Below are 13,662 nucleotides of genomic sequence, written 5' to 3' on the forward strand. Positions count from 1 at the left end.
GACACCATTTTTTTTATTTAGCAGTAACCTATGATAGTGCTACTGTAAATTGCAAATGATGAATTTGGTAAGTCTACAACAGGAGAAAGTTAAGAGCAATTAGCAGACATCGGGCAGGCAAGAAAACATCCTCAAATCTGGAACTTACAACATCTTTCAGAAGTGAATAGGCAAGCACAGTTGAGGCAGCCAGCTAGAGTTCCTCCTATATACTCCTGGGCAGAGCACAGTATCCACTTGGGTGAGGCTGCTAAGAAAAAACCCCAAATAAAGGTAAAGGATAGACAGAAATACATCAGCAATGTGGTTATCTACAATGTCTGAGTGAAATGACTAGAGAGGACTTGCTGAAAGTCATACTGGAGTTCCTGATCCAGAGGTTCCCAGGAAACTGTCTTTGAAAGGGCTTCCAGTCTCTTCTTCCCACTGTAGGCATTTTATATCATGGGATAAAGAATAGTAACCCTGTTAGAAAATGATTTCTAGTATACCTATACTCAGATGCCCTTTGTTTTTAGTATACTTAGCTGTTTGCTGTTCTTCTCCTATCTTCTGCCTTAACTCAGCCAAAGGAATCTTGGAGAACAGGAGATAAACAGTGCTAATTTGTGATATTGGCAGTCCATCTTGTTCTTTGAGTCTCAGAAGAAAAATTTCCTAACCAAAAGAAGGACATGCCTACAAAGCTACAGTAAGATTTAAGAAAACCAAATAGATAAGATCAGAAAAGAAATAATAATCAAAACACTAAATAGACAGAACAAAAACATAACATTAAAAGCTGAAAGGGAACAAACCAAGTAATATATAAAGGCAGGCTATTAAAATTCCCCCAAATTGTCTATGATACTCTAAAGCCACAAGGGCCTGGATTGATGTCTTGCAGACACTAAGAGATGAGGTGCTAGCTGAGATTACTATGCCTAATATTAATTTCAATTGCCATAGATAGAAAACAAAATATACCATGATAAAGTCAAATTTAAACAATATCTGTCCACAAATCCATTCCTACAGAAGGTTCTATGAGGAAACTTTCAACCCAAGGATGGTAACTACACCTATGAAAACACAGGCAATAATTAACTCACACAAGAAAAACCCTAAAAATGGAAACACACACACACACACACACAACCACCACTACCAACATAATAGCAGGGGTTAACAATCATTGATGATTTATATCTGTCAATATTAATGGACTCAATTCCCAATAAAAATACACAGACTAACAAAACACATGCATAAACAGGTTCCATCCTTTTGTAACATACAAGAAACACACTTCAACTTCAAAAATTAGCATTACTTCAGAGTAAAAGGTTGGAAAATTGTTTTCCAAGCAAGTGGACCTAAGAAAAGAAGCTAATGTATCCATCTTAATATCTAACAAAATATACTTCTTACTAAAGTTAATGAAAAGAGATAGAAAACACTATATATATGATCAAAGGAAATTCAAACAGGATGAGTTTTCAATCCTTAACATCTATACCTTAAACAAAAGGGCAGCCACACTTAGGAAACACTCCTAAGTTTAAGTCATATATCCACCCTCACACTTTGATAGTGGGAGACATCAATAACCCCCCTGCAGCAATAACAAATCATCCAAACAAAACTAGAGATGTACTGGAGATAAGAGACATTATGAACCATACAGACCTAACAGATATCAGCAGAACATGTCATCCAAACAAAAAAGAATTCAATTTCTTCTCAGCACTTCTCAGAACAGTCTCCAAAATTGGCCCCATACTCAACCACAAAGAAAGTTTAAACACATATACGAAAATTAGAATGAAGGCCTACATCCTAGCGGTGCACCATGAATTGAAGGTAGACTGAACAATAGAAATAACAGAGCCTACAAACTCATGGGACATGAACAGTTCCCTACTGAATAACCACTGGACCAAGACAGAAATAAAAAAATTAGACTTTCTAGAATTCAAACATATATAGAAGAACATATATACAGGACATATCCACACTTACATGACACGCTGAAAATAGTGAATCGAAGAAAGTTCTCACTACTAAGTGCTTCATAAAGATTGTGGAGCAAGGCCTTTTTTATTTATTTATTTTTTTAGCTTGGACTAGAAACAATCTGATTTTACATATGAATACCAGTTTCCTCTCCCTCCCAACCTCCCAAACTCCTACTGACATCCCCTTTCTGTCCCCCAGGAGGTTGAGGCCTTCCCTGGGTGATGGTCAAAGACTGTTATATCATTTGGGCAGGGCCTGAGTCCTTGCCTGTGTGTCTAGGCTGAGAGATTATCTCCCTATGGGGAATGGGCTCCCAAAGTCTATTTGTACACTAGGGATAAATACTGATCCACTACCAGAGGCCCCATAGATTGTCCAGACCTCCTAACTGACACACACATTCACTGGGTCTAGGTCAGTCCTATGCTGATTTCCCAGCTGTCAGCCTGGAGTCCATGTACTCCCCCTTGTTCATTTCAGCTGTTTCTGTGGATTTCCCCAGCCTGGTCCTGATCCCTTTGCTCATCACTCCTCTCTCTCTTTTCAATTGGATTCCAGGAATTCTGCTCATTGTTCAGAAGCACATTTGTAAGTGAAGGGATACAAGCAGAGCCAATACCAAGGCAACATAAGGTCACAAGGTCATAGGAGCAAAATGCAACCAGATATGGATGGCATAGTGCCCAATGACAACTTTAAGACCCCGATCTATTGCTAGTAGACTGGCAAGTGAAGAATAGGCATGCTTTACTTTTCTTAGTACACTTGGTTGGACATCTGTTGTTTTGACCTTGTACACAACTGTAAGGTTTTAAATTTACAATTTATTTATAAAAGGCTTTTAGTTTGCACTTGTTCTGAAGTGAAAGTGAGCTAATTGTGTGCGATTATTTTGAGTAAGAGAACAATGCAGGCTATTAAGTGTCCACAGTCCTTGTGGAAATAGATACATCTGGTTATGAGGCATGCCATAGTATATATTTGATATATCAAAATTATATGGCCAAAGAAAAGTCATATTCTAGATAATCCATAGATATTGGGCTAGCAGATAGAATATTGTCATGAGATAAACACACAAGCACTGGGAAAACACCCAAAGATATTCTAAGGAAGACATGAAGTTCTTAGGGAAAAATGAAGTAACTCATGAGAGAAATTACAGACAGGAGCAACTTGTTTCCATAGCCAGTGATCCTATGGTCTTTCCAAGTGGGTCTATCCCATTAGTAATCATGCATCAGGTGGGAACCTGTAAAACACTAGACCCTGACATCTGCCCTGGTATAGTTTAAGAAGTATGTAAATTTCTCTAGGACAGAGAGTAATGGGGGTAATGAAATTTCTTCAGATGATTGGAAGAATGATAAAGAGTTTGAAGTAAAGAGTCAATAATTAATGTTGATATTTCATCAGTATTTATATCAATAATCTATATAATCAACAATTATATATATATATATATATATATATACTAATTAGTAATACATAAGGCAAATTGGTGAAGACCTTTCACAGTCTGTGGGCTGCCCTTTGGTCTTGTCAACTGTCCTTTGCCTTACAGAAGCTTCTAAGTTTTAGGAGGTCCCATTTATTAATTGCCGATCTCTGTCTGTGCTACTGGTGTTATGTTCAGGAAGCGGTCTCCTGTACCAATTTGTTCAAGGGTACCTCCAACTTTCTCTTCTCAGAGGTTCAGTGTGTCTGGATTTATGTTGAGGTCTTTGATCCATTTGGACGTGAGTTTTGTGCATGGCAAAAGATATGTGTCTATCTTCATTCTTATACACACCATCATCAAGTTGTGCCAGCGCCATTTGTTGAAGATCCTTTCCTCCTTCCATTGTTTACTTTTACCTGTTTGGCCAAGAATTAGGTATTCTTAGGTGTGTGGGTTAATATCAGGATTTTCTACTCAATTCAATTAGTCTATATGTCTATTTTTCTGCCAATACCAGGCTATTTTCAGGACAATAGCTCTATAGTAGAGCTTGAAGGCAGTGATTATGATGCCTCCTGAAGTTCCTTTATTGTACAGGGTTGGTTTGGCTATCCTGGGTCTTTTGTTTTTCCATATGAAGTTGATTATTACCCTTTTGAGGTCAGTGAAGAATTGTGCTGGGATTTTGATGTGGATTGAATTGAATCTGTGGAATGTTTTTGGCAAGATTGCCAGTTCTACTGTTTATCCTCCCTGACAAAGGGCACAACTGCCAGAGGACTGTTCTCCAAAATAGACAAAGAACACAAGAATCTAGTCACCAAAACACCAAATAACCCTATTAAAAATGGGGTACAAAACTGAATAGAGAACTCTTAATAGAGAAAATCAAACAGGCTGAAAGATACTTAAGAAAGTGCTTAGCTATCCTTAGCTATCAGGAAAATGCAAATCAAAACTACTCTGTGATACTACCTTACTGCTGTCAGAATGGCTAAAATTAGAAACACCAATGACAACTTATGCTGTAGAGGACGTGGAGAAGGGGGAACACACCTCCACTGCTGGTGGGAGTGCAAAATTGTACAGCCATTTTGGAGATGTGTATGGCAGTTCCTCAGGAAATTCGGAATTAGTTAACCACAGGACCTGGCAATCCCATTCTTAGGCATATACCTAAATGATCCACATCCATGCAACAAAGACATGTGTTCAACTATGTTCATAGCAGCATTATTTGTAATAGAAAGAAACTGGAAGCAACCTAGATGCTCCTCAACTGAAAAATGGGTAAAGAAGATGTGACATATCTACACAATGGAATGCTACTCTGCAATAAATAAATAAATAAATAAATAAACAAACAATGGAATCTTGAAATGTGCAGGCAAGTGGATAGAACTTGAAGAAACCATCCTGAATGAGGTATTCCAATCACAAAAAGAGGAATTCATATACAGGAAAGGATCAACAGCCTATAATTCATACTGCCAGAGAAACTAGGATACAAGCAGGAACCGAAGAGATTCATATAAGGTCCCTCACAGAAGGGGAAATGAACAAGATCTCCTGAGCATACTGGGAGTGGGGGGTTAGTGAGTATAAAGGGAGCTAGGAGAAAGAGAAGGGGAGGAGAGGAAATTATGTGGGATAGAATCAGGGGAGGAATAGATGAAAGAGAAAAGAGAGAGAGAGATACCATAAAAGAGGGAGCCATTATACGTTTCAAGAGAAAAGTGAACCTAGAGGAATGTCCAGAGACCTACAAGACTGACCCCAACTAACAATTTGAGCAACAGTGGAAAGGCTACCTTAAATGCCCTTCCCTGGTGATACGATTAATGACTAACTTAATCCACCATCATAGTGCCCTCACCTAGTGGCTTATGAGAACAGTGGCAGACACCCACAGCTAAACACTGAGCCAAACTGGAATCCAGATGCAGAGCAGGAGGGCAAGGCCAGGCTACAGAAACCTACAGAGACAGATGACCTGAACAAGGGGGAGCTAATGGACCCCTAGACTGATAGGTGAGAAACTAGCATTTGATCAACTCAGACCCCCTGAACATGGGGCTCAGTTGGAAGGCCTGGGCAGTCTAAGGGACCTCTGACAGTGGAACCAGGATGTATCCCTGGTGCACAGAGGGACTTTGGGAGCCTATTCCCCATGGAGGGATATTCCCTTAGCCTAGAGGCAGGAAGGAGGGCCTAGTCCTTACTCCAAATGCCTTGACAGATTTTGTTGATCTCTCCTGGAGAACATCACCCTCCCTGTGGAGTTGGTGGGGGGAATGGATGGGAGGGTGGTTGGGCTCATGGGAGGGAGGGAGAGAGAGACGGAGGGAGGGAAAAATAGGGAACTAGGATAGATATGTTAAATAAGAAAATAATCAATAATATAAAATAATTTAGGCAATTGATAACTATTTAAATACCTTGCAGGTGTAATTATAAATGATTTTATAATACCATGGAGGAGTGATCTAATATAGTATAGGGAAAACTGTGCCCAGTAAAAAATTATCACATTGTAATGTTGTAGGAAAAATTCCCAAGTTGTAATATGAGGAAAAGAGTTCTTCACACAAGAAGTCTGCATCAAGGACAGCTTAACACATTCAGAATCCAGTAAACCTTATCACCTTGCTAAATAAGATATCTCTATCAATGTACATCTCTGGTGACAATATTCCTTATAGCTTTGAAAAATCTTTTCTATATCTCCATGAATTATGCATCTCTGATGGGACAATCCATGTAGTATGCACTGAACTCTTACTACATAAATCTGTGGTCCATAGCAAAGGCCATGCAAATCTGAGTTGCCTGGATTACTTCCTAGGTTCATGGTGATATTTAAGTTCAGGCTAGTACTAAGACCCATATCTGGGTCCCTGCTCCTATACCAGCTGAGTTCTGTGTTTGCGCCCTTAGCCCATGGTATCATCAAAGGCCACATGGATGCCCAGGGTTTGGACCATGGCTATGTTGTGGTCTGGGGACTGTGTTACATTCAGGACCATGAAAATTTAGTTGGTCTGCACAGTTACATGTGGCCATTGTGTTGTTTGGGCCTGGGCTGCTGCTGTGGACCATGTCTGGGTCTATATCAATGTGAATGCCTTCTGTTGCCACATGGTACTAAGTGGATGCCTGGACTATGGACAGCCACCCAAGATTATGTGCATGTCTGAGGCCCTTGCTGCATCTGGTACTATACTAATCCTGGTCGCCTGTACTGCCACAGGGCAATGATGTTGTCAGAGCCCAAGCTGCTCCTAAAGACATGACTAGGTCATGTTTCTGGTGCAGCTTGGTCTGGAATGAAATTCATGGCTCATGGTACCACAGGGGAGAATAAAAGCCATGTGTGATGAAATCTAAGGCCCATGCTGGGCTGGCCCCAACCCTCACTGACCCTGAGATAGTTGACTCTGTTCTCACTGGACACTTTAGCAGTGGACACTATTCCCAACTCCACCAAGAGAACACTGCCATGCCCCCCACATACACACTTGGGAGAGATGGCCCCATTCCTCACAATAGGCATGGAAGAACAGGCCCTGATGGGATGTACCTAGAAGACAGGGCTTTACCCTGATTAGGTTGTCCCAGTGGCCCTCCAGTTCACCTGTCACCTAGAACCATATCCTGAGCCTTGGTTTGGCCCACCCTAATACCTACTGCATTCTTGACCTCCTGGATTATGTGAATGGATTGGTTTTGCTGAACCATTATGGCAGGATCTTCATGGCTTGGAGCAACAGCAAGATATCTCAGAGGAGTTTCAGGGTAGGTTCATTGAAGATAATGGGCCAGAGACTTTGAACCAGACCAATGACTGATAGCAATGAACATTTTGGTAAAGGGGCTGACTGGATAAAAAGGCATACTGTGTGAAACACCATAGCTTCTCTGATGCCACTATCACAAATGAAGAGGTATGGAAACACAGAGGAGTGAGGTTGTGTGTGTGTGTGTGTGTGTGTGTGTGTGTGTGTGTGTGTGTGTGTATGTCTGTTTAATTTGGGGGACATACTGCAGAGGTGAGGTACAGATATGGAGGGACTGGGAAGTAAGCAAGATTGGAGTGAATGATGTGAAATTCCCAAAGAATCTATAAAGAATCACGTTTTAAAAATTAAAAATGTCACTAAGAGGAGATAGCGATAGCACTGATTCCACAGATAGCTTTGGGGAAGGTATTAACAGATGGGGTTGCCATTCTGTATATTGTTAACATATGTTTCTCTCATTGGTTGATGAATAAAACACTGATTGGCCAGTAGCCAAGCAGGAGGTATAGGTGGTGCTACAAGACAAGGAGAATTCAGGGAAGAAAAGAGGCAGAGAGAAGCTGCCCAGGAGAAACCATGTAGTTACTGGGAAGATAGGATAATGGGCATTCTATAGTAACATAAGACCATCTAGAAATACAAAGATTAATAGTTATGGGTTAATAATTAAGAGAAAGCTAGCCAGTAAGAAGCCTAAGCCATAGGCCAAACAGTATATAATTAATATATGTCCCTGTGTGTTTACTTAGATAGAGCTAACCAGCTGTGGAACCAAGTGGAACAGAAACTCAGTCTACAATTGACAACCTAACAGTAGTCACTTTTATGACAAATTATTGAAAGTTATAGATGGTTTTATCTCATTGGTTTCTTTGAGAAGTGTTTTGTGGTTTTCTTGTATACACATTTCAGATCTGTGATCAGTTCTCAGTGTTTACTTCTTGTGTGTGGGAATTGTGCATATTCCAATGGGTGTGGGTGCAGAAGTTTATGCAGGCACACAAGTATGCAAGGGCAAATGCATCTTTACTTATGTAACTGAAAGAGCAAGCTATCAACCAAGGCATGTCTGAGCTATGAGCAAAGGATACCTTTATATAAATGCATCCATATCTTTTAGTAAAGTTATGCAATTTTCATTGTATGAAACTTTCAGGTCTTTTATTATGAATAGAACAGTAATTTTCAGTATTGTATTCTCTGTTTTTGTTTTTTTTTTTGGTATATGGAATTATTAAGTTTCATATAAAATTTTCATTGTTAGTAAGTGGAAATGAAAATTAATATTCTGGGATCCAGCTCAGTGGTAAACTACTTATGGTCACAAGTGAAGCCTTGGATTTGATTCCAACCCTAAAAGATAGTAATTTTTCTAAGAAGCATTTCAAAAATATAATTGGGGGAAAACTTCACTTAGATAACAGAAGAGGTTAAAATAAATTTCTATAAGTGGAATGAAAAATATACTCTCCTTATACAGTATTAATATAGAATAATTTTATTGCAGTTCACAAATCTATACAACCTGACTGAACACAGCCTTCCCTTCTTTAATAGGTGTGAGGACTCCTATTTAGTTTAGTTTTACATTGCCTCTGTAGGTTCAGTTCCATGAGATCAATTTTGTACTATAAAGATTGATCATAGACAGTAGAGTGTTTATTCTTCTTGTTTGCTTGTTTGTTCACTGTTCACATGAATAACACTCTAATCAAAGATTTGTATGAAAATTTAATGGTGAAAAATAGGATATACACATGAGTATACAAATGTTATCTATAAAGCAAGTACTATGGTAAAATTTTGATGAAATGGGCAGTTTATAATTGTCATATGCTTATGTAATAAAATATGGATAGGAATCTTATTATTCCTCCTTATGTTTTTTGTGGTACTCAGATTATACCCCAAGGATTAAGACATATTAAGCATGTACTCAATAGTGACATTTTCATCCAGTCTTGCCAAATTACCCATAGTGATGCTTACTCCATCAAGGAAGAATACACATACTTTTTGTTGATTATTCTATGTATCAATCTCTCATCCTGATTATATTAAAATAACTTCCTGGCCTCCTTTATAGCTTCAGGACCTAAGTGAAGCCTCATTATCTCCATATTACACAAGTAAGGACAAATAAAAGATAGAAAGTGCACAATTTGGTTCACCTGTCCTGGGACATTTAACTGAAACAAACACTGGTGAATGTCTGTTTTGCAGAAGTGTACACAGTCATCTCTACCTGCTGTCACAGGCATTTGGAACATAATGCTACTATTCATAATAAAGCATTGATATATGAAATGTGATAATTCCCTTTAGACACAGAAAAAACTTTTTTAAAATAAATTTCACAGGATCCACTGTCCTCCCACACACTGCATAGGGCAGTCTCTATCTATAATAGATACTGCATTTTTCAATTTTTTGCTGCCTGTTGTAAAATAATGTGACCATAAACACTTTTCTACTCACATTTGTTCACAGAAGAGAAAAAGCCAGTGCTTTGAACAGTTATGTGTTAATAATGTCTTTGCCCTTGATACCTTGATTGTGCCAACACAGTCCATTTTAGTGATATTTTGTTCATTTTGCAGAGAAATTCCATATGGGAATCCCATGTGAACAGGATGGAATGATTTACTTGTCTCCTAGTCTTCCTTTGGGTTGTACTTTTCTTTCCTGACAATTAACATAAGCATTTTAACCTCTTTAGAATGATGTTTCCATCCTCACAATATTTCTAAGAAGTTCCAGAAAAGACAAAAGAGACCATAGAAATAGGTTCCCATTGGCTTCACTGAACTGTCTGAAGCTTTCTTTCTAACTAGTGTCTCAATTACAACTCACTTTTTACTCTTTGACTTTTCTGTCCTCACTCAATTGAACACAAAAATGTAGCAGTCTTCATTTTTCTATAAAGCAATCTTCATTATTAAAAACACTATTAATGCATGGTCATTGTGAGTGTGATGAAAAATGTGAGATTACAAAAGCAAGGGAAATAGTTGAAATGACATACAGAAGAAAGTTAAGTTTCAGATGGCAATATGATTTTAAGAGCCCCTCAGTGAGACTTTGCAGGGAAAGACTTTTATTTACTTAATGTCTGTCTTTCGTTTCCTCATTTAGTGACTTTATTTGGCATGCATTTTGTCCCAGATCTTTTCTTGGATTACTAGGCACTTAAAACACTAACATTATTACATTTTTAATTTTGTAGATGAATTCAGCTCTCACTGTAAAACAAACAAAAAAACACACAAACAGAAAAAAACAAACAAAAAAGAATAATACAAAATAAAGTGACCACTGTGACAACTCTAGACACAGGTGTCCCCACAGACAAACCATTATATTCAAATCTGTACTATATACTTTTGTTAATATTTTCTAAATAGTAACAATACATATGCAAAAGGAATATGAATTATTAATATCCCTGAAACCTGGGACCATTAGTTACTTCTAGAGTTTTCATTAAGCTATTGATTACCAATAAATGATATCGTCACATTGGAAGTTGAGAGATATGTTGCTTTCCAAAGGAAGATATACAGAAAAGAACGGAATCAAATATTTGAATTACAAAAGATATACATTAAAATGAGAAACCACACACAGTGGAAACTGCCTTCTTGATGTTTTTCCATTTGACATTTTAAGATCTGTTTTGATGTCTAAAAGGAAAAAGAATATGTTTGTAGTCAATGGGGGGCAATAGGTAGGTCCATTCTGTAGCAGTATTTTAAAATAAGAAATAATAGATAATGGTGGAAATGAGAAAAAAATGAAGAAGACAAACTCAGATATATTAGAATCAAATCTACAGGATTCAAATTTCTTTTTAGGATAGAAAAAGTAACAGATAAGTTTTTGTGATTACACCAAGGAATTTTGCCTGTTCTAAAGCTAAACTAACAAGAATAAAAACAAAATAAAATAAAACAAATTATAGGAAATAAATAAAAGTAGAATATTTTCTAAGGGAAAAAAAGGTGAAGTTTTCTGCTGAAATATTGCTCATCTCTTTTCCCAAAATAAGAGGCATAAAACAACCCTGTACAATCAAAAGATCCTGCTGTTCAAGGTTTTATTAAGGGCAAGTTTAATATCTTTGTTTCTCAAGCTGTAGATTAATGGATTCAACATGGGAACCACATTAGTGTAAAAGACAGAAAAGATTTTCCCTTCATTCATAGACCCAATTGAGGAGGGTTTGAAGTACACAAGTGCACCTGAACCAGAGAACAGAGAAACAGCAATGATGTGGGAGCTGCAGATACTGAAGGCTTTGGACCTGCCCTCAGAGGAACTGATGTGGAAGATGCTGGAAAGGATAAAACCATAGGACATGAAGATAGTTAATGAATAAATAATGATGTTAATGCCACCAAGAACATAAATTACAAGTTCATTGACATATGTGCTCGTACAGGAGAGCTGGAGTAATGGAGGAATATCACAGAAGTAGTGGTTGATGATATTGGCATCACAAAAGGTCAATCTCAGCATGCATACAGTGTGAGCCACAGCATTACAAAGTGCAATGAAGTAGGAACCAAGCATAAGGATCAAGCATAATTTAGGAGACATGACAACATTATATAACAGTGGATTACAGATGGCCATGTAGCGATCATAGGCCATTGAAGTCAATACATAACACTCAGAAATAGCAAAGAAGGAAAAGAAATAGACTTGAGTCATACATTTTATATAAGTAATTATATTCTTCCTTAATATAAAATTCATCAGCATTTGGGGAGTAAACACAGAACTATAGCAGAGGTCTATGAGTGACAAGTTAAAAAGAAAGAAATACATAGGGGTATGGAGGTTAGAATTCAGCACAGTCAGAATTATCAAACACAAATTTCCCAATGTAGTGACCAGATAAACTGCTAGAAACACAAAGAACAAAGGTATTTGAAGATCAGGCTGGTCTGTTAATCCTATCAGAATGAATTCAGCCACCAAAGAGACATTTACTGAGTCCATTTTTCTCTAAGGAAATCTGTGGACACAGAAAATAGGATATAATTTGACGATGGCCCACACTAGCCATGTGTTCTTCACAGCTGTAAAGTGATGGTTGGAAAAGTTTTTTCTAGCACAGACTGACTATATAAAATTGGTTGGTATAGTCACAATCAAATTATTTTAAGTAAGAAAGTAATTGGTATTAAATTTCATCATCATGATTTCTGAAAAATATCACAAGAATACACTAAGAAGGATTCAACTTTTCCCCATCTCCTGTATTTCTTCACTAGAGCCCTCCCTATAACATTAAAATTGTAAGCAGATGCCTACACATTGTAGTGCTGTTCCTTCTGCAGATTCACCTTTCCTGTGGTATGAATGAAAAACATGTACCTAACCTACAACTAAAAGAAAAAGAAAGAGTCATTGAAAGAATGTTTCCTGGCCTCTTTCACAGAATCATGAATCTGGAAGGCTTGAATTCTGACCATGTAGGAGAACCTCAACAGAGATGCTGCAACTCCAGTGGTCACCACCTCCTAACACTCCATGATCATCTCTCAATGCTTTTGAGTGCAGGTTTCACTTCAGTCTCATTTTCCCAGGAAAAGGGAGACACTTGCCGAAGCAATTATATATTGAGAGATGTAAAAAGTGCATACTCCGATGGAGGGGGAGTTGGGTGAGGATCTCAGAAGACTTGGGGAACAGGAAAGAGCAGTCAGAATATAGTATACTAAAAATCTCTTCAATATAATAAAAATAGTATTTATTCATTTTTAAAAGTCAGAGGAAAGAAGGAGAGCTTTTAGTAAACCTGGAATTCAGAGCTCATGACTTTCAGTCAAAACCTCAGAAAGCAGTCTTATTTTTCCACTTACCTGTTTATCCAGAAACAGTTAAGATTCAAAAGTTTCAGATTTTTCACTTTAAATAATATATACTCCAGACTTAAGTTTCCTGGGACAACTTCTGAATTGTAGAACATTATTTGTGATTAAGATTTTGAGTATTTTCTGGAGACAGAGAAAGACCTTTTTATTGCAGGGTGTGTGTGAGTATAAGCAGGGCAGAAAAATGTGCAGTCTCTTCCTCAGAGGAGAGCATTTATATTGAAGAAGGAGCTGAAGAAATTGTATTAAGCTCTGGAACACAATTCTCATTTCCTAAGGGACCCGCAATTATATTCATCCTTTCCATTTACTCTAGAGAAATTCCATGCCCAGTGCAGAGAAAGATAGATTCTGACCTCCACAATTATCTTGAGATCTTAAGAGAAATCTGAGTTTGGGGTTCTTGTTCTTTTGTTTCCTACAGATAAATTATAATTGCCCACAGGTCTTGCTTCTGAATTTATAGTCCTGTGTCTGAATGTTGCAGTGTTGTAAGAAATCACCTTCATTGCTGTGCTTCCAGAAACATCAGTGATGCTCT

At 37.8% G+C, this 13,662-nt stretch overlaps 1 protein-coding gene across 1 annotated transcript; it reads right to left on the minus strand.

The window, feature by feature from the left end:
• Window positions 1–11,310: 11,310 nt before the first annotated feature.
• Window positions 11,311–12,243, minus strand: LOC127231287 (olfactory receptor 8B3-like). Its single transcript, XM_051196804.1, has one exon. The coding sequence runs from the start codon at window positions 12,241–12,243 to the stop codon at window positions 11,311–11,313; it is 933 nt and encodes a 310-aa protein (XP_051052761.1).
• Window positions 12,244–13,662: the final 1,419 nt, after the last annotated feature.

Source organism: Phodopus roborovskii, unplaced genomic scaffold, assembly GCF_943737965.1.
Source record: "Phodopus roborovskii unplaced genomic scaffold, PHOROB, whole genome shotgun sequence".
NCBI classification, from domain to species: Eukaryota; Metazoa; Chordata; class Mammalia; order Rodentia; family Cricetidae; genus Phodopus; species Phodopus roborovskii.